This window comes from Phyllostomus hastatus, unplaced genomic scaffold, assembly GCF_019186645.2.
Source record: "Phyllostomus hastatus isolate PE091 unplaced genomic scaffold, TTU_PhHast_1.1 phas_scaffold_1674, whole genome shotgun sequence".
In the NCBI taxonomy this organism is placed as follows: domain Eukaryota; kingdom Metazoa; phylum Chordata; class Mammalia; order Chiroptera; family Phyllostomidae; genus Phyllostomus; species Phyllostomus hastatus.
Genome location: NW_025334011.1, coordinates 23,882,766 through 23,904,266, shown reverse-complemented (window position 1 = coordinate 23,904,266; position 21,501 = coordinate 23,882,766). Strand labels below are relative to the sequence as shown.

Below are 21,501 nucleotides of genomic sequence, written 5' to 3'. Positions count from 1 at the left end.
CAAACTTGTCCACTCACATACTCATGTCACAGGCACACCCCCAGGCCAGAGACATTGCAAAGAAGTGGCTGGGAAATGAGCTTGCACATGTCAGTGGATGGGGGGTCTTCATCCTTGTGCTTAAGGTTGGGCATGAGTAGAGAAGGGGGGTAGGTCACAAGCTAACTCTCCTTTCCTGTGAGCTCTGAGAAATCTAGGGATTCTACATTGGACCCTGGCCTTTAGGCTATTTTAAAATTATGGTGGAAGGAGAGGGCACATTTATTTAACAATGTGATCACTTGCTTTATAAATTAAATATTTAGATATATTGTATATGAACCTTCATTTGTACTCTTGCCTTGAGTTCTGCAAATATTAGGGGTGGGCCTCTTCTTGGGCAAATCAGGGACCTCTCTGCACCTCATGTTTCTCCCCTCCGAAATGAGATCTAGAATACCTACCTTTCAGGCTTGTGTAAGACTGAAGAGAGACAGCACAGAAAACACCCAAAACATCACCAGACGTGTTTACATTCTTAATATCTTGGTTCTTTGTGCCTCCTCCCGTGAATCACCCCTTCCTGTGCACCACCCACATGCACACACATACACAGAACACAGATATTTTGCAAACCCAGCCTGCACAGAAGATGCTTCATTATAGGTCTCCCCAAAAGCATCCTTGCTTACTCTGTTATATATCACATGGATGTAGTTGTATGTGGTGACCCAGCCATTTCAAATGTGCAGTTTGAAGTGTATCTGAATTGAAGGGGCTGGAAAGAATATCATTTGAAAAAAGCATTTTTTCCTACTCATGCTCAGCTGAGCTTATCCATTAGCAAAACAGGTGTTAGTATAAACCAACAGTTTTCATCACTATTTGCAACACAACCCGGTAGGTCGGGGGCCACACTCTTCCTTCATCAGGAAGAAGCTGAAACGGAGCCCAGTGAAGTGCTCATTTGCACATCCAGGGATCAGAGCGAGCAGAGAAAGGGGGGTGCAAACCAGACTTCCTTCAGCATTCAGCTCCCGTTCCTTCTGTAGTACATCAGATTTTTGTACATCCCTGCTTCTGTGGCAAGACTTACAGTGGCTTAACATGATAATGGACTGAATCTGGGAATGCCAAACCACACCCCATCCCCAGGTGTGTTCAGTTTGGCCCACACAGTTGATCTGGGGGCATTTGTTTGTTGTGCTTTAATACCCTGGCCAACTTTTAAAAGTTGAAAGATTTGCCATCGACTTCTATTTTTGGCCTCTCTTTAAAAAAAAATCAAACCATTCATTTCAGCAAAAAGTTATTGAACATCTTTGTGCCTGATATTACTGTCTTCTAGGCTCTGGGATAAAGCAATGATGAAACAAGTCGGGGAAGGTCCCTGCAATTATGAAGCTTTTGTTCTAAATGGAGACAGCGAGCCAGTTTACTCAGGTGGCATAAGTACAGTAAGATGGTTAAGCACAGTGATGTCAGAGGGAATGATTAGCTGGTCAGACCCTTTGGAGAGGTGATGTTTGAGCTGAGATCCTGAACCAGGAGCCTAACATGGGACTGTCGTGTGGGTAGCATGCTCTGGGCAGAAAAAACAGTCAACACAAAGATCTTAAGGTTAGAACGAATTTGGCCACACACAAACAAACCAGCTCACTAAGCAGCACTGCCCTTTTGTCACAGGTGTGCACAGGTAACCCGGTTCTTAGTGATCGAGGACAAAGAATTGAACCGAACACACAAAGTTTATAGCATAAAGAAAGAGGGGAGGTTTATTAAGTGATAGTACACTCCACAGGACACGGGAGTGGGCCAGCTCTGAGCAGAAAAAAAGGGCACGTGGGCTGGGGGATTCTATTCTTATAGGGGCAGAAGCCCCCTTGCTAGTCTTTGGCGGGCTTTTCCTGCTCAGGTACAAGGAGTTGGATTTCAAAGCTACTGCGCATGCGTGGTTTCCCATGACTTTCTTGATTGGCTACTGGAGAAGGGAGTCCCACAATGTTATTTCATTATAATGATATTATAATGAATCAGGGGTAGCGTGCAGACGCATTCTATGATTCAGAGTTATCCCAGAAAACAGGAACAACCCGTCTTAGGGGGTCTTTGTCATGTATAGGTGTTTTCTACCTCAGCCCTGAGGGGCCTCTGGAGCTTCCTTCCTGCCTATCTCCTGCCTCACCTTAAAACAAGGGCGCAACAACAGGGGTACTACTTCCTGTAGGCACAGGGAGTCCTCACTTCACATCCTCCTCGGTAGGCTCTTGGAAACTACAACTTTAAGCAAAAGGACATGTAACAAAACCAACTGTACCATAGGCTACTTGATGTGAACCAGAGTTAAGTTCCCAAGGCATCTCACCATCAACGTTATAAGAAAGCGACATTATTTGAGGATCTGCTGTATTTCAGTTTGCCAGCTCCTGGCCTGTTGTCAGACAAGTAACTACATTATTTCTTAAATGTCTTAGAAATATTTCTGAAGTTGCTTCAAGCACTGGTTGCCTGGCTGATATACCACAGCCACATGGTGGGAAGTGGCCTCGGGGTTTCTGAAAGAATCACCACACCCACAAAAGTGTGACTAAATTAGAGCTTTGCTCTTCACAATGTGGTCCACAGATGGGGATCCCGCTGGAACTGCAGAATCTACTGCTTCACTCCAGACCCACTGAGTGAGAATCTGCATTTTTACCAGATCGCCACTATAACAAAAGCACTGGTCTGGAGCATCTTACTGCATCTGTCCAGCTGTTTATAAACTTCTCTCTCGCACTATCCCTCATTTTGAGCAGGTTTTCAAAGGCTGGCCATCAGTGGCTGTGCCTCCTGGAATCCTGGTCTGCTAATCCACCCTGTCCCCTCTGAGATGTAATTGCAAGATGGATATTAGATTTACTAGCTAATGAACAAAATTTCTCTCCATATGGGCCTAATTAGCCTGTAGTCTGATGAACTACTTTCTGGAAAATTTATGTATACCTATTGTAAGTTCAGAATTCTCTCATTAATTTTTATTAGTGCCATTATATATTCTACTACTTCTGGCTACTATTTAAGGCATAAGCTTTCTATAACTCTGCCAGAATCTGTATAGTTTCCCATTATTGCTGTCTCCCAAAACTTGTTTCAGTAATCTTGTGATAACTCATCTAAAGTTTAAAGCAGCAAGGGTAGGGGGTGGAGTGGGATCAGTTGCTTAATTACATTTATTTTTAAGAATCTATTTTTTAAAAAACTACCCTAAAAGTACCCTGGGAACATGTTGTAGCTGAGCATAGATTCCTTTCTTGTTTTAATTTCTAATAATTCAACATATCTGTGATCTTTATTATTTGAACAGAAGGATGTTGTTTATAGCAAGTTTCCCTTAATTTTATTCTTGTTTAAACCGGTCCTGAAATGTACTTGCCTAAAGCTATACGAATCCAGCCATCTGTACAAAACTTTTGCTCTTCAGTTTGATTGCTTTCAACAAGAATGATTAGATAATTGACCACCAGGTTAATGCTTTGCTATGTAATTAACAAGGAATGTTTCTTACAGATTTCATGGAAAAATAATGCAAAGAAGGAAACATAGATACTCGAAGGCATAGACTTTCAATTGGGAAAAAGGAAGGCTGCTGCACAATATCATAAAAGTAGAAATTGGCCCTGTTTCTGCTACTCTGATGAATATGATGGATTCTTACATTCTGATTGTAGTAAGCGATCTTGTCCCAGTTTTGTTAAGGCATGCATAAGAGAGACCTCAGTACTCCTATGTGCACAGTTGGTAGAAAAGTGTGGTAGAGGCTATAGGTTAAGGTAACACAGATGAAAGCCTGGAAAAGTCAGGCATGTGGTTCCTAGAGAAACTTAGCATGCTGGGGGATCTGGACAGGCCCCATGACTGCAGTTGGCGACTGTGATGCTGATAAGCACTAGCTTTGGATCTGAGAGGCGCACACTTCTCTTGAGACGGTTGTTCCTCAAACCAGCTAATGCCCACACCATACTGATTATTCAGCAGTAGTCACCGCAGCCCAAGGGTCACCAACCAGAGCAGGGTGGCGGGACAGCCGTGGGCTCCTGCTGTCTGAGTTCCTGCCTGTGTCATGCACATATGTGTCTCACCTCTCTCCATAGATGTTACCAGCTGTTTCACAATGAAATTAAATTCAGGAGTGAAGATGACCAAATGTCATGTGTGAATGTCCACCTCTTAATTTCAAAGAACTGCTCTGGGATGGGTTTCTGAGTGGCTGTGGAATTTCTTCATGTGCCCCAGCTTATAGATCCTGTAGAACTCAGTCCAGCCCCTTTCAGGGAAAGTGTGCCAGTTAGAAGATGTTCAACAGGAAGCAGAACACCCACTGTGAGTACTTAGACCATGAGGATGTTCATGGATTACATGACAAAAGAGATGTGAAACCAAAGCTCCTGGACTGCCCCCCTCCCTCAGTGACATCACGGAGGACCTGCAGGTCCTCTGCTGGCCACCCTTGGCAAGGCCCCAGGTCACACCACCAGAAAGTGGCACAGCTGGAATTCACAGGCACAGCTGGAATCCATGTGCAGGATTATCTTATGTTGGGGCCAGTTCACCCTTTCCCTGCTGGACTTCTCTTTTCCCAGTGACCTGCAGTCCCACATGGTCACCAGTGTCAGCGCCAGAGTGGGCACTCGTGTCCCTGCACATTGCTCCTGTGCAAGGTACCAACTTCAGTTTGTAATCAGGTCAAGAGTGGGTTTTCACCTACAGTTTCCTTTTCAAAATCAGTCGTGCTCCTAATACCAGGTTTTTCTGCTTGTTAGCGGATGCTGAGATGTGGTAGCCTGGCGGTAAGCTAACGTGGGGCTTCCAGGCAGGAAAACCAGGCCAGGCTGAGCTCTGTGGGTCGTGTTCAAATTAGACCTTGTGTGCTGGGCCGTTTTTCATATTGTAGAGTTCTTTTCCGTTTTGATGACCATTTTGAGCTCACTTTTCTTTGTATTTTGTAAATAAAAGTTGATTTCATCACTGCTTGGGAACCAAGCAAGCCAGCAGCACCCTTGGTGATTGCTGAGAGGCCCCATCAGATCATACAGACCAGCACGAGGTGTATCTTTTTCTGTCCATCAGTTGCTGTGTGTGATAATCCTTGGTGTTTGGTGTAGCTTCCAAGTTAGGAGCTCATGGTGCTCTTTATACACAGTGAACCTTGCCAGCTGAATACATATCTAAGTCATTTTCAAAGGATGAGGATGATTTTTCAACAAAGCATTTATTCTCAAAAATATCTCTAAACCTTTCCATTGTGTAAGGTTTAACTCTAGAGAATGACATTTCACACAGAAACTGACCTGTGGGTGTAGTGTGGAAGACGAAAAAATACCAGACTTGGATTCAGAATACCACTGTCTTGTTCCCCAGTCCATCACCCTGCCTGCTCCACAGACAATCTTCCACAGACAGTTTTAGTGAGGTGGGTTAGCTAGGTGGTCCCAGCAGCGGACCACCCTGGGTGGGGCTTGGGGGCCCTTGGTGGTGAGGGAGCAGGGCGGATTGTAGACACACTGACGACAGCACACAGGGAGCGGGGGAGGACAGGGGGAGGAAGAGAGCAGGGGAGAGGGAGGGGGGAAAGGGGAAGGAAGGGATGGGAAACGAACACGGGTGTGGGTGGGAGTTCAGTGTGAGAGCAAACGATGCCATGTTCCTCAGTAGGGACCTAAGGACAGCAGTATTTTAGAGCCTCACATTGTAGTCCGTCATAATCATGACCCTGAGCTATCGGGAAAAATCAAAATGATATTCTGTTTTATAAGGCAGGAATAAATGATGCTTTTTAGAATTATATAAAACTGCCTTTTCAATGATGGCAAATCAGACCCAAGTTACACAAAAAATAACTGGCAAACCGTGTTCAGGAGATGTCGGGAGTTGCTGTTGAGAGGGGGGGTTCTCTTCACCTTCACGCAGAAAGGCTTATCCTTGATCTGTTCTGTGTATTAACTATGGCTTAAGGTCACATGAAAGAGCATTATGGAGTTCAAATGCTTTTAAAAACTATTTGGAAACCACCAGGCTAGAAATTTCTGTAATGCAGAATTTCCAAACGGTGATGATGCCAGGATTGCCGTATAACCTCCACACACATATGGTCCCGGAAATAGACATGCCACAGACCTTGGGCAGAGCAAAGAGGTGCTCCTGGCCACCAGCCTACTCCCAAGTGACCCAGCTGACAGTCAGCTATGCTCTGAGCTGGAGCAGCTGTGCTGGAAGAAGGTGGCCTCCGGGCTGGGCTCGTGGGACAACACAAGGAAACACAGGGTCCTGCATGCACACCTGTATCAGGTGACCTGCCCGGACACGCGGCATGTTCCCAGCATCTGCCCACTTTTGAAGAGGACTCTGAGTGAGTCAGTAGCAAGGCCTCAAAGGGAAGAGGCTGGGAGGGACCAGTCCAGAGCAAGGAGAAAGAGGAGCACAGGGGTGAAGTGAACAGAGGAAGCAGTTGCTGGGCTGCTGTGATGATGTCAGGGGCTGCTCTGTGTCTGGACCACAGAGGAAACGAGCTTAGTCAGGACAGGCCTTCGGGCAGTTGTTCCAACCTGGGAGCACGCAGTGGCTGCCCCATTCAGCAGGCTTGGGGGCAGAAAAGGAGAACAAGCAGAGGCCTTACGGGTGGAGCTTTCCTTGTCCACACAGCAGGAGCAGCCTGGTCCCTCTCCAGTTCTGTCGAGCTGTGCCTGGGGCCCCATATGGATGAGAGAGACCCCCGTTAAGCACCCTGGCTGAATTGGATCCAGCAGTCACATGACCTCATCAAACCAAGGAGCCTATTCAGAGGTCTGTGCTCTGCTGTTGGTGTCACCAGGAAGGTCCAGGCGCAGTTCCCCAGCTGTGAGCACCAGAAACCCCTCCATTGCGCGCCAACTGCTCAGTTGGGGAAAGTGTCCTCTCCCTGCAGCGTCAGGACTCAGTCACGGGAGGCACAATCTCCAGTACGCAGTTCCTTCACTCTCGTGTTCCCTGTAGCTTGTTTCCTCCTACTCCTCCTACAAAATGATGCTTGCATGATCGTTGAATCTCAGTAGCGTCACCCTTTGTATCCTGAGTACGAGTACATTCTATGGAAAACTTAGGCCAAAAGCAATGCCTCTTACTCAGCTGGCTCTGTTCCCTTTAGTTGGAAAGGATGGAGTCACAATCTGAACCTCAGTTTTGTCAGGAGATCTTGCCTGCTGACCAGCCCAACTTTCCACAGAAGGTCATCTGGTATTATTTTTGAAGTTGCATGTCTAGTTTTCACTGCTCCTTAAGTACTACCGGTCTCCCACACCAAGGAGACTTCTGTGTGCTGAGAAGAAGACAAAGGAAACTAAGACTCGGCCCACTCATGCAGAGCCTCTGGTCTGAGAGAGGAGGTGAGGTAGGCCAATGGGGGGCAGATGCTTCTGGAAAATCAGTGATGCAGGAACACACACCCTGGGAGGGCACCGTTGTGGAAGATTCTTGAGTGCTGGAGGAACTTGGGAAAATGCATGGTGTGACTTGAACCTTAAAAGATTGGTAGATTTTTGGAAAACACAGAAACTGTGAGGCTGAAGCAACCGTTGTTGGCCAGGTCACACACAGGCTTGGGTGGAAGAGCGTGTGATGAGGACGGACCAGGAAGTGTGAAGGGGGTGGGAGCAGTGGCAGAGGCACAGGCAGTGAGGAAAGCTCCACCAGCTGTGCCTCCACTTCCAGGTCCCAGGGGCCTCCTATTGCTGATGGCATTGAAGCCCCACCCAGCCGTTGGCAAGCAAGCACTAAACTCCTTTCCAGCACCCGCCAGCAGCTCCCTCCCTCCCTGCACCTCCATCCCACCCACTACATCTTGCAAGCCTTCTTGTATGCAATCCCCTCCTCCTTCCTTCTACTCCACCCCCTCCACCACCAACTGACAGTCCCCACCAGTTCATCAAAGCTCAATTCAACTGGAAGCCTTCTCTGCGCACCCCAGGGGACACTCTTTCCTCCCTGTGCTCCCAAAGCAGCTGCATGTCCTTTCGTCACTGGCCTTTCTGGCTCCCACCCGCATCACCACCGCTGCTGCTGCTGGACAGAAGGCCCTCCAGGCTGGATGTAGAGACTCATTGGCTGGATGGAGTGTTGTGCCCACCCATGAGACTTATCCCCAGTGTAACTGGGAGGCATTTTTAAAGTGTTTCCCAGTGCTGTGTTGTGTTGTAGAAGGCAGAGACAACTTAGCGACTCATTTAGGTAGTTTGCCTTCAAATGTACAGGAATTAAGACTCTGAGCTTCCAGACCTTTCCGTGTGGGTCCCCGTTAGCCTAACCCAGCATCCGCTCCATTTGAAGAGCAATGACTCAAAATTCTAATCTGGGGAAAACTAAACCAAAGAATGTGCAGCCACTTCCTGGCTGATACGGAGATCCCAGCAGGGCTGCTATTGTGGGAGAGCATGTGTGGGAGTGGGGTGTGGTGTGTAAGTCATGAGCTATTCAGTAGGGGGTCCCAGAGGGCAGGGAGTAGTGGAAACAGTCACAAGCAATTCGTTCTCTACCTTCAAGGAAACGTTAGTACCAAATATAGAAACCCTTTCACTTCCTGTGTCATACGTCCTCTGCATCTGTTTCCTCATTAGCCTCGGAGAAGTGAGTGATGCCCTGAGTGGCTTAATCATCTCTGGGTTGGCATTCAGTAGAAGAATTGGAATTAGGCATCCTTGTCCCCATACTCATTTTGGAAATCTTCCCGTTGGTATTGTCATCTAACTTGAGCAGAAGCGCCTGGAGCCGTGGTTCAGCCTGTCACACAGGATAGTCAGATGGTGCAAGGCGCCTGCTGACCCCGGCTTTTCCAGTTCTTTGTTCAGCTGCAGTCAGCAGAGGTGTACAAGCTCGGAGGCATCAGTGTGCACCTTTCCTCCCACTGCATTTGAGTGTTGCTATGGCAACTGATAAGTCCCTTAAAGCAGCCCCAACTATTATTTCTTTCTTCAAGAGGAAGAAAAAAAAATCCATGATTGCCACCTCGGTGATATGTGTACACAGGCAAGGCAAGGATTTGGAGCCTGCAGGGTAGATTGTTTGGTGCACAGTTGGTGCATTTAGTCTCAAGTGGACGAGGGCTGTTTCACATGGTAGATGATTGCAGGAGGGAGCTGAGCTAGGCAGGAGCACCGTGGGCATTGAGGCAGAGCAGGAGCCTGCAGAGATGGCCAGTGTCTTTGCTGGTTGGTGGGGTGAGTGTTCATGTGCCCTTGCAGGGCCTGGCCAGCACACTCCCTTGTGTCTGCTGCCAGACTCCATCACGGGTCTCAAAGTGAGGTTCTCTGCAGGTAAGACAGGTGACAGCTGAATGACTGGGCAATGAGTCTGTTCCTAGAAACCCTACAAAGTGAAAAAGTCATCGAACACTTTTGATTCAAGTCATCTAGGATGCAGCACAGGAGAGCGGAAGCACGAGCACCAGCCTTGGGTGGAAGGACCTACCTAGGCGCCCTGCTCCGCTGCGACCACTGGGAGGCCCTAGAAGAGTTTCGTAGCACACCAGTCTTCAGTGTCCTCATTCGAAAAGGGAAAAGGTCCAACTTCACAGGGTTGTCGTGAGAATTATAGATAATGTACTACCAGCTCTTTGTATCCATGGTTTTTGCATCTGTGGATTCGACCAACCACAGACTGAAAACAGTACAGTCAAAACGCGGTTCTCAGACATCTTGGTTCTCAACAATGCAATTCTTGACCAAGTTGATCATCGGAAAAATGTCTCGGTTGTTGAGCAAGACTCCAGGTCTCAATTCTTGCCTACAGCCCTTTCAGGCTGATACCTGTGCGATCAGTCACACATCTCTCAGGTGGCACACAAAGGAGATTTGGTTTTCGAACAAATTGCTTATTGAACAGTTTTCCAGGATCAATTAAGTTCAAGAACCGAGTTCCCACCGTACGTATTTTCGATTCGAGCTTGGGCGTCCACAGGTGCGGAGGGCCAGCTGCACCCGTTGTTCTTACACAGGGGGTTGGAGCGTCCCTGAGTCTGGGTATCTCTGGAGGTCCGGAACCGATCCTCTCCGGATACCGAGCGAGAGATGAGTGTTTATGAAACATTACCTACTGTGACTAGCCAGCACATAGTGGGTTCTCGTTAATGTTAAATGCAAGTCAAAGTAATAACCAAAAGAACAGACTTGGACTTACTCCGTGTTCTTCCAGCACCAGCACCAACTGGAAATTTCTGAAAATAGTCACCTACGTCAGGCTTTCTGGGTCAGTGTTGGCAAAGATGGACCAATGAATCTATGTATATACTAAAAAAAAACCTTTCCTAGGCAATTCTGATGTAGCCAGTCTGTGATTCCATATAGGAAATTCACTTACATGTTCGAGGTTAAATAATATAAACAGCGCTGGATTTCCCCCACTTCCCACTTCCACCAACCCCTGTCATGCTACCTTTATGCTCCTCCTAAACTCCAAAGACTTCTGCTAAAATTGTCTGTGTTTGGAAGCAGGAATGTTTGATAAAGTGGTTGAAGGGAATTTAGTAAGGAAGGCAAAGAAAATCTGAAGTGAAGCAAGTTGGAAAGAATCTCTACAGAAAGCTGTATGCAGCCCATTTTGGCCACCTCATCGGTTGTGAACGTGACATTTTAGGTGACTTGTACAACGTGCCTAAGCCTTAAATAGGAAGTCAGCATGCCTAGAACTGAAATTTTTCTCTGCACCCCACAGGGACGTGGCTGAAGAGTGGCCTAGGCCTCGTGCACCAGGAGGGCAGCCAGCTGACGTGGACGTACATCGCCCCTCAGCTGGGGTACTGGGTGGCAGCCATGCCTCCTCCCAACCCAGGTAACATGCAGCCAGCACCTGCAGTCACAGGGAATGATGTCTCTGAGGGGTCAGGCTGAGTGCGCTTTTGAAAATAACTTCAGCAGTGACATCAAATCTTACTCAGGAATGGTTGAGAGTCTGAAAAATCAGATGATGAAACTGAGTTATTTCGTGGGGGTGGGGGAGTTCTGGTTGGAACTCTCCCATGTAGGATAAGAATAATGCATAGAAAATCATCTTGTCTCGTGGCTCTGTTTTTCTTAGACAGCTGCCATAGGAAATTCTTAATCTAAAGCCCACAGAGGCAGCTCAGACCTCCTCCCTCATTCCTGAAACAGCTGTGGCCTGGTGTAAGCGAACACGCAGGGAAAGGCATGCAACAGAGGGACTCACAGAAAGTCGTCATGGAGTTCTTGGGGCAAAAAGCTCAATCTGGCGTTTCTGAAAGGGTTAGGAAGAGCCAACCAATAGCTTTGTATCTAGAAGAATATGCATCTCCATTTAGGAAATGTGAATGAACTTGTATTTTTTAAAGCGTGACTAAAAGTTTATTTTTTTTTAACCTTTGTGCCCTAATTTATCCCAGTGAGCATTCCAGAATTGGGTTTTTGGTTTTGTTTTGTTTTGTTTTCCAATTTTTTGACTGATTGGTTTTAGAGAAAGAGAAACATTAATTTGCTGTTCCACTTAGTTGTGCATTCATTGGTTCTCTCTTGTATGGGCCCTGGCCAGGGATCAAACCCACAACCTTAGCATTTTGGGATGGTGCTCTAACCAACAGAGCTACCCAGCCAGGACCAGCATCGTTTTTCGAAATGGTCACCTTAGGAGAGTTATTTCCAGTGTTGGTTCCATTGCTCAAAATGCATTTCAAATCTGTATCCCTGGACTGCCTTCCTTGGTGAAACTCCTCACTGATGGCACATCTTTATGTGCAGACGATTCCTGGTTTTTCGTGGGCACATCTGAAAGTCATGCACATCCCAGCCTGGCGAGTGAAGTGGGCAACTGAGCCTAGGTCAAAGTGTGCTGGGATTGAAAGGAGCCTCTTGTAAATTAATCCTGAAGGCAGTTCCAAAATGGGAGTCCAGAATATTTTAGCCATGGAATAACCACTGGGCTGAACACTGAGACTCCCAAAGCAGCTAATTTGTTGGAGGCCATTCCTAGATGGGTGTGGAAAGATCCGTCACCATCTACTTTATATTCCCATACTGAGGAAGTGCACACGTCACGTCTGTGTTGACAGAGTGCTTCCCTTTAGGATACTGTTCTTGCAGCAATATAGGCGTGACCCAATCTCCAAATTGGAACTCTCTAGAATATGATGAAGAGTAAGGAAGAAAAGAAATTCCTTAAGCACCAAAGTAGAGAGCACAAAGCATTAAAGTCAACTTTCATTTTAGACCTGTTTCAAACAACCTTGGCCATCCCTTTTCCCGTCGTGTGACAGATTAATAGGTACTTTTGTAAAGAGGGGAGAAAGAACTGCTGGGTGTGGGTCCGCTGGAGCTTCCTAGCAGGGAAGGAAAAATCTATAAAAAGCGTGCATAGCACAGCCCCAATGGCATTTAATGTAGAAACACATATGTTGCTAATCTCACAGCCGTCGCTGTTATTAAAACAAATTACAGTGAGGCGGTGTCTTCATGAGCCCTGTACCAGCTAGAACATAATTAGGGCTTTCCTCTTTAATTCTCCGGCTAAGAAGGAAATAAAGTATGCCTGTGAATTTTATAAAGGTTTCCATGGGCAGAAGTTAAAATAATAACATTTTAAGCACTTAAAAGAATCGAGCTTCAGTGATTTGGAAGTGATTGTTGTGTGTGCCCCATGCCCATGGAGGTCTTTGTGCAACACAGTTGTTTCTCCGTGTGATTAAGGCAGGATATAGTTGTCAGACATTTTTCCAACTTTGGTAAATATAAACTCCACCCCACTGAAGCGGATTACATTTGAGAGAGAATGGTGTCATCTGGGAACTTCAGTAATGTCACTGTTTACAAAAACTAGTAAACCTTTTTGGGTTTGTCAAGCTTTTAAGAGATTTGTCTCCTTTAAGAGATTTTTCAAGAAATCTATCCCTTAGAGTATCAAAAATCAATAAGCAAATGCGTGTTTTTGGTGTTTAGTAATCAGAACCTTACGCCTCAGAAACAACATAAAACCGCACTCCTGCCTTCCCGCCTTCAGGGCCCTGCCAGGGCACCTGGGCACCGGGAAGGGCCCAGAGAGCGTGATGTGGCCCCAGGGGCGGGTGGGTGGGGGGGTGCTGTCACTGTGGATCCGCTGCCAGTGACATTAAGATACATTCTTACAACTACTGAACATAAAGAGTTAAGTCACAGCACCTCTTGAGATTCTTTACAATGTAAATGAAAAAGTCTGCTTATCTCTGATAATCTGGTCTATAAATTCTGGGGAGATCTGTGGCCACATAAGGTTAATCATTTTGAAAAGTCACTGCAGAGGAGGATTTTATTTTTAAAAAATGGAAGGCCTTCAGAAACACTTGACACCCTGTAATAAGCTAGGGGTGGATTTAAGTCAGGGTCCGTTCCTTTTGTAGGTCTCAACCGATTTATTTAGGCAAAGGGCCTGCACACTGTCCTAACGACCACCCAGTGAAAGCGAGAATAAAATCCTGTGATTTTTTTCTCCTGTCATATAAAATCTCCTGATACCCACGCCATGTCTCTCTGAGCATAAGAGCCCCACTCGTTATATTATCGTGCATCCATTTGCTTTTATTAAATTCACGAGTTCAGAATGCTGAACGCATGTGGCTCTCTCAGCCAGGGAGGGACCCTTGACAGGCTGCAGGCAGTGTGAGCACTCAGGGTGCCCCTGGCCACGGCCACCTCAGTGCCGCCGGCGCGGTCATCCCTCCTCGCTGCGTGACCTTGTGACATCGTCTGAAGGGTGTTTGCATCTGCCCTGCTCCAGGCCCGTAACAGTAATAAAAACATGACGTTTTTATTCATTATCCCTCTTTATACTTGAAGGGTTCACCAATCTAAAATGCCCTTTTCTGGCCTTCCAGGTCCCGTGGTCACACAGGACATCACCACGTATCACACGGTGTTTCTTTTGGCCATTTTAGGAGGAATGGCTTTCATACTTTTGGTTTTGCTGTGTCTCCTTTTATATTACTGCAGGTAACGTTTTACCATTTTGGCAATATCTTTTTTCATTTAGAATGTCTTGTGCAAGTATTGATATGAAGATCTCTTTTTTTTTCCCTCTCTCTGATTGAGGTCCCTTTTTTCCTCATAAAAAAAAATGTCTACAAATGGAACATTTGTCATCTAACTTGCAAACGAGCAAAGGACACGGGAGGCACACTGTATATAACGCTGCTTAGAAGGGGTGTTATAACAGAAATGTCTGACAGTTGTCCTGTGATTTGTTCAGAATATCCCTAAACACTGATTAAGGCATGAAATTCTCAAGGACAAAGCAGAAGTATTTTTATCGTGATGCCTCGTCTATTCCGTTTGCAAGAATGTTGATTGTCGATTCTTCGGGTAACTGCTTTTGAATGAATAACTCGGATACACTTATAAAGCCTGAGGGTGAAGTCTGTGGATGGTGCTGCTGTGAATCAAAATCAGGCTGAGGGTGTGGGGAGAGCAGGCTTCCGGCTGCCGCCGCTGCCGATGAGTTGTGTTGTCTTGTTTCTTTCTTTGGCAGTTGCGAGTTAGGGTTTTACTTGAAACTTGACCATGAGGAGCATCTTTAATCTGTGGGTTTGGATTGTTGTCTCTTTGATTGCAGGCGGAAGTGCTTGAAACCTCGTCAGCACCATAGAAAACTGCAGCTTCCCGCAGCCTTGGAGAGTTCCAAAAGAGATCAGTCCACCTCCATGTCTCACATCAACTTGCTGTTCGCCCGCCGGGAGTCGGAATTCCCAGGCCCACTTTCCGTCACCAGCCACAGCCGCCCGGATGCCCCGGGCACAAAGGAGCTGATGAGCGGCGTCCATCTGGAAATGATGTCTTCCAACGGAGAAGTGGACATGCACACCCCCATGCTAAAGCTCTCCTACAGCACCTCCCAAGAATTCAGCTCTCGGGAGGAACTACTGTCTCATAAGGAAGAGGATAAAAGCCAAATCTCCTTTGATAACCTGACGCCGAGTGGGACGCTGGGGAAGGACTACCACAAGTCCGTTGAGATTTTCCCCTTAAAGTCCAGGAAATCTGTGGAAAGGGAAGGCTATGAGTCCCCTGGCAGCAGTGACTACAGGAGGAGTTACAATGCCATGCTGTCACAGCCTTTGTTTGAGAAGCAAGATAGAGACAGCCAGGCCTCCATTACCCATATTTCCACAGCAAGTAAGCTCACCATTCAGGAACACATGTACCCCACGCCCTCCTCTCCCGAAAAAGAACAGCTGCTTGACCGCAGACCTACTGAATGTATGATGTCTCGATCCGTAGACCACCTGGAAAGGCCTACGTCTTTTCCGCGGCCCGGCCAGTTGGTGTGCTGCAGTTCCGTTGACCAGGTCAATGACAGCGTTTACAGAAAAGTGTTGCCCGCCTTGGTCATCCCCGCTCACTACATGAAACTCCCCGGGGACCACTCATACGTGGGCCAGCCCCTGGTCGTCCCGGCAGACCAGCAGCTGGAAATCGAGAGACTACAGGCCGAGCTCTCCAGCCCCCATGCGGGGATCTTCCCGCACCCCTCCTCCCAGATCCAAGCCCAGCCCTTATCCTGCCAGGCAATCTCTCAGCAGCACTTGCAAGACGCAGGCAGCCGGGAGTGGAGCCCGCAGAACGCGTCCATGTCGGAGTCTCTGTCCATCCCAGCATCCCTGAACGATGCGGCCTTGGCCCAGATGAACAGCGAGGTCCAGCTCCTAACCGAGAAGGCCCTGATGGAACTCGGTGGCGGGAAGCCGCTCCCACACCCCCGGGCCTGGTTCGTCTCCCTGGACGGCAGGTCCAACGCGCATGTCAGACACTCTTACATAGATCTCCAAAGAGCTGGAAGGAACGGAAGTAACGATGCCAGTTTGGACTCGGGTGTGGATATGAATGAACCAAAATCCGCCCGGAAGGGAAGAGGAGATCCTTTGTCTCTCCCACAGAACCACCCACCAGTCCAGGAGCATCCTCAGAAGGAGCCAAGGGCGGCGGACAGCACTGCCTACACGCAGCTCGTCTACCTGGAAGACATGGACCAAAGTGGCAGTGATTGTGGCACCACCGTCTGCACCCCTGATGACAGTGCCCTGCGATGCTTGTTGGACAGCTCTAGCCGCAGAAGCGGCGGCCAGCTGCCCAGCCTGCAGGAGGAGACGACCAAACGAACTGCGGACGTCCCCGCGGAGCCCTTAGCCAGCCCCGATCAGAGATCTGCTCACGAGGATGACGAAGACGATGACGACGATGATCAAGGAGAGGACAAGAAGAGCCCCTGGCAGAAGCGGGAAGAGAGACCCCTGATGGCATTTAACATTAAGTGAGTGCACGCAGAGTCACCCTGTCTAACAAAATTGCCAAAAAGTCTTACTTCGGGAAGTGCGTGTGTGTTTGTGGAGGAAGCTGAGCGAGGGCAGCCGTGGCCAGCGGGCGTTTCCGTTGTCGTCCGTGTGAACGTCAGAAAGGAATCACAGCGACGACTCAGAAGAAAGACGGTTAGTAAAGGGACGCCTCGCCACCACTGGGGAGGTGGCCAAACGCAGTGTCTGAATGTCCCTCCACATACTCGATGTGTCCCCCCTCCGAGGACACTGAAAAACCCCAAGTGATGTTGCTGGGTTCTAATGATAACCTCAGTTTTCCTTCAGATTCTGGGAACAGATGAAACTCTTTTTGCATTGCTTGAGTCAGTTTTATCATGATGATGCTCCTATGAAGTTATGATTGAGAAATTAGCTTGGCACTTAGTGTCTCGAGGTACTCATTACCTCAAAGGAAAGCTATGCATTGCTGCTTCATGCTCTTACTTTGCTTAGGTTTTTGCTTTGCTTGGGTTTCATTTCTGGTTCACTATTTTTATAAAACCCAGTTTGGTTGTCAAGGTTCTAGTCCTTCGTTTTCATCCGTTCTGCTTCTTGGTGGTTTATTTCTGTGTCTCTTTTCAGGAACTCCTGAGTGTCATCTCGTAACATCCAAGCCTTTTAATAGAATTGTACTGAAATTTTTTATCAGCTGAGAATCCCTCAATTCTGGTCCCATTAACTCCAAGTGCCTTTTTTACAGTGACAACAGACAGTCCCTCACTTATCCTCTTTGTTTTTCTTAACTCCTGTAACGGAACTGCCTGGATTTTATAAAGTTATTAAACGATGCCCCTTTTCTTTGAACTGCATGCTGCCAAGTGCCCGTTGGTGCGCAGAGTTCTGACTCCAGCGCAGTGTACTCTCGTTCTCCTGTGTGACGTGGATTCTGTGTAGCTAAGATAGACTAGAGGACACCTTAGAGACCCCCCCATCCCTTTGGCCCCTGGCCACCATTATGGTTTTATTGGCTGTTTGTATATACAGTTACGTATTAACGCTGGAATCCTATGGGCTGATCTTGCTCTCCTAACATGGAGTATGGACTGAGCAAGTGGACTGAGTGTGACTATTAAAAAAAAGAATCTTATGTACTATCCAAAAGTGCCAGAATGACTCTTCTGTGCATTCTCCTTAAAGAGCTGCTTGGTTATCCAAAAATGAACATTCAAAATAAACTCTGAAGGGAAAAAAAGCTATCTTGTGGTCTTTTTCATTCATCTGAGCCATTACTTGTTTCAAAGTTGTTATGAAGAATCTGCTGTTCCTTTCTTGGCAGTCTAAATGCCAATTGGTTAGACTTATATCCAAAGACCATACATTTACACTATGATTTAAGTCCTTAAAAGTCTACCTTTGCTGTGTTTCATTTCATTCAAGAATATGAAATAACATCGTGAGCTGTTTCAGATAGGGAGAGATGTCTGCACTTCACAGGAAACTGATGTTTTCTTTTATGTTCAGTATTGATTCACCTTGGAATAGCTTCCAAAAGACCTCATTAAGTGGCCAGAACCATCCCAGATGTGTAAAACCATTCCTCAGAATAATTAATGGAGACATCGGAACATGGAAGAGATTACTGGAAATAAATGAAGCTAGCTATGTTTATAGGAATAGCTTTTTTACAAAATCTTTATTCGTGAATTCCAGGCAGGCGGGAAACTAACCAGGCTGATTTTTAATACTTTAATTCTAAAGTGTTGATGTTTAGTATTTTGCTTTTAAGAGGGAAAGCTGTTGAGAGATCCCCCCACAGTGTCGGGACGTCTGAATGGGTGTCTGTGGCCCAGGCAGGGTTGCTCGGCTGGGCGTTGTCCTGTGCATCGAAAGGGTGCCGGCTCCATAACCGGTTGGGGCAACCGATTCAAGTACCCTATGGGAGGCAACCAATTGATGTTTCTCTCTCACGTCAATGTTTCTCTCTCTCTCTCTCCCCCCCCCCACCACCTCCCTTCTTCTCTCTCTCTAAAAAAAAAAAAATCAATAAATATACCCTCAGATGGTGATTTAAAAAATAAACAAATAAATGGGTGTCTGTGATTTAACAAATGAAGGAACCTCTGGGAGTGGACAATCCCACCAATAGGTGGCAGGCAAGCCCTTGCAGACCCCACTGAGACCACAGGGAGAGGCCCTTCGTCACCTACTGTCCAAAGAAAAGGTAAGTGGCCTGTCCAAGAGTACGCAGGGTCAGACCGAGGTGACGGGGGATGCTGGGAGGTCCCCAGCCCTTCGCACTCTGCCCAAGGTTGCTGCCAGGGCAGTCACTCCTTAGAGCATTGGTCTCCAGAAGGACCTGACAGCACCGGTTGTGGGAGATCTGGCAGGAAGTTGGGGGCAAGGGGGCTTTCCTGGCCTCCCATCAGGCTGGAGGCACCCGGGTCTACCACGAGTATGGAGAGTGTGGAGCAGCCAGCAGTGGCCAGAAGACACCATGTGTCTAGGAAAACAGGGTTTGCCGAAGGGAAGGTGATTCTGCCAAAGATGGGGCTTAATCATTTTCACTGGCCCAAAAATGAGGCTCACAGGGTTACATTTTCACTCGGGTGCCAGCACTGATCACCAGACCCGAACTGCCTGCACAGAGCACTGTGGCTGCAGACTGTAAACATTTTATTTACCTTCTCTAGCCTGGTGAGGGTAAAATATGTCGTAATGTCCTGCATCAATCACACTGCCTGAAGAACTAAAGCCATCAAAGGCATCTTGCTTGTGCCACCTAGTGGTGAGTTTTCACCTGACTTAGTTGAGACTTAATGGGGATAACTGGTCCAGGGCCAGCCATGAGAAGACAGGATGGGTGTGCCCAGGGGTGGCTTGGACCTGCTTTGGTCTTCCAGGTGAGGAGAGGGGGTCTGACCTTCATTGAGTATCTACCCTGGAAATGATATATTGGGAACAACAATGCATTCAATTCTCAAAACCTTGTTATGAAGGTTTATCTATCTATTACTCTGTTTTAAACGTAAGTATTGAGGTTTGGAGGGTTAAGTAACTGAGGCCACTCAGCTAGAAGCAGGGGCATGCTGCTTAAACCCCCAGGTCTCTGGACATGAGTGAATTTAAGTTATAAATGCTCCTGATTAAAGGTACAACTTACAAATCCTAACAAAATACATAATTGTAAATTCCATTTGACAGTTCTCAGAGAATGCTTTCGTGGATTTTTGTCATATAGCAATTGACAAAGGGATGTAGCTCTGACATGAACATTAATAGAATTTTTTTACATGAATGGTTAAGATGAAGCTGCAACAACAAAGACACAAGCCAGAATGTCACTTGTTCATCCACCACAGTCTGGATTCTTTGCTGAGTCAGGTAACAGTTTCTGGATACTGTAAGAATATTTCCTCAATTTGCTGTGTTGTCACAGTCTAATGGTCTAGACATGATACTGGTTTTTTTTTTAGTAGGGATCAGTATTCTATTCCCTCCCCAAGTTTTTTAAATTTAATCTTTATTGAATTGTTCCCATACCATATAGTTACCTTTATACCACCCTCCTCCCAGCAATCACCACACGGTTTAGACGTGACACAGTTTTAAGTTGAATCTGCATTATTAGCATTTTCTCCATAGCTTTCTTAAATCTAGACAGTCAACAAATCAAGCCTTGGTTGTGGCGTTGCCGATTTCCATGGTGTGAACACTCCAACGTGGCCAGTTTCAAGCAACTCGAGTGACATCACTGCTCTCAAGAGTTGGGGGGCCAGGCTCTGGTCAAGTAGCTCAGTTGGTCAGAGCATCATCCTGAAACACCAAGGTTGTGGGTTCGATTTCTGGTCAGGGCACACACAAGAATCAACCAACGAATGCATAAATGTGTGGAACAACAAATTGACGTTTCTCTTCTCTCCCTTCTCTCTCTAAAATCAGTAATTTTTTTAAGTGTTGGGAAGAAATGCACTGTTGCACACAGCTATATTTCCACAGATACAATAAAGGTAAGTGACCTCAAGAGTATAGTCAAATAGTTGATCCTAATTGTTTGCAGGTTCCATATGTGCAAACCTGCTGAAATTTATTTGTAACCCCAAAATCAATCCTTGCCGTGTTTTCGCAGTCATTCATGGACATGTGCAGAGCAATGAAAGATTTGAGTTGCCCAATACCATGTTCCCACATTCTCTACATTCATGTGCTTTCATTGGCGACTGCACTGTGAGGTGGCCCCCAAGCCCAGTGCTGAAGTGTTTGTCTAGTTCTCCGAAGGTCCAGAAGATTTACAATGTGCCTTACAGAAGAAGTACACGTGTTAGGTAAGCTTCATTCACGCATGAGATGCAGTGCCACTGGCCATGAGTTCAATGTTAGGGCACTAATACATAAAACAAGACTATATATTGGTCAGCTGATAAGGATGCTGTGACCAGAGGCTCGCAGGCACCTCACTCTGTATTTCTGCTCGGAACGGTGATCTAACATCACATTCCCTCATTCAGTGTCCTCAGCAACTTTATAGAGCGTAACTACCGTCAATGAGAAGAATCAAGTATAGTAAATACGAGGGACTGATGAATTTTGAGTATTTATTACCTCTGTTTTTAATATAATTAGTCATAAGTTTATAAAATTAAAACTTTAATAATCTCCCTTTCTAACAACGAGCTTGAGAAATCCCTGACACTTCAAGTCATCCCTCCTAAGTCTCCTCCGGCACACCACTAGCACCGAGGGAGCAGCATGTGAACGAAGGGCTGCCTGGCTCCAGTACCTGGTCTCTTGTTTGTTTTGAAGCTTCACATGGAAACCTCTAATTAGAACAGAAAAATCTAGGTGGAATTGCTCACCGGGCGTGAATGTAACTCAGGGTGCAATATGTGCGCCATTCATGGGGAAAAGAACCACCTGCCTTCTCATGGTCCTGGTCTGGCTGCTGGATGGTGGAGGAATTTATGAAAGAATGTGCCATGAACCATAACAGGAGATACACAGCATCATTTAAATGACAAAGACCTTGTGCGTTTGGGATTTCACTTGTAATGAACTAAAACAGATCAATGCTAAAGCAGTGAAGCAAAGCACTCGGGAAAGTGAGACCAGAACCAAAAAGGAAGTAGGACCATAAAAGCTAAAAGTAATCAGGCCACAGGTATGAAAAACTCGATGCCCTTTCTCGTGTTCACCCTCTATTAGATTTTACTTTTGCAGACCTCTCCAATTGGAGGACAAGGGGATAAAGATGA

General features: G+C 46.6%; 1 protein-coding gene across 2 annotated transcripts in view; it reads left to right on the top strand.

The window, feature by feature from the left end:
• The window catches only part of FAM171A1 (family with sequence similarity 171 member A1), a 129,746-nt gene extending 112,238 nt beyond the window's left edge, over nucleotides 1–17,508 (top strand). For both annotated transcript variants that reach the window (XM_045858146.1, XM_045858147.1), the window contains exons 6-8: nucleotides 10,699–10,815; nucleotides 13,841–13,955; nucleotides 14,575–17,508. In XM_045858146.1, coding sequence (XP_045714102.1) covers nucleotides 10,699–10,815; nucleotides 13,841–13,955; nucleotides 14,575–16,273 — 1,931 coding nt within the window. In that variant the 3' untranslated portion in view covers nucleotides 16,274–17,508. The remainder of the gene's footprint in view (nucleotides 1–10,698; nucleotides 10,816–13,840; nucleotides 13,956–14,574) is intronic.
• The last annotated feature ends 3,993 nt before the right edge of the window (nucleotides 17,509–21,501 follow it).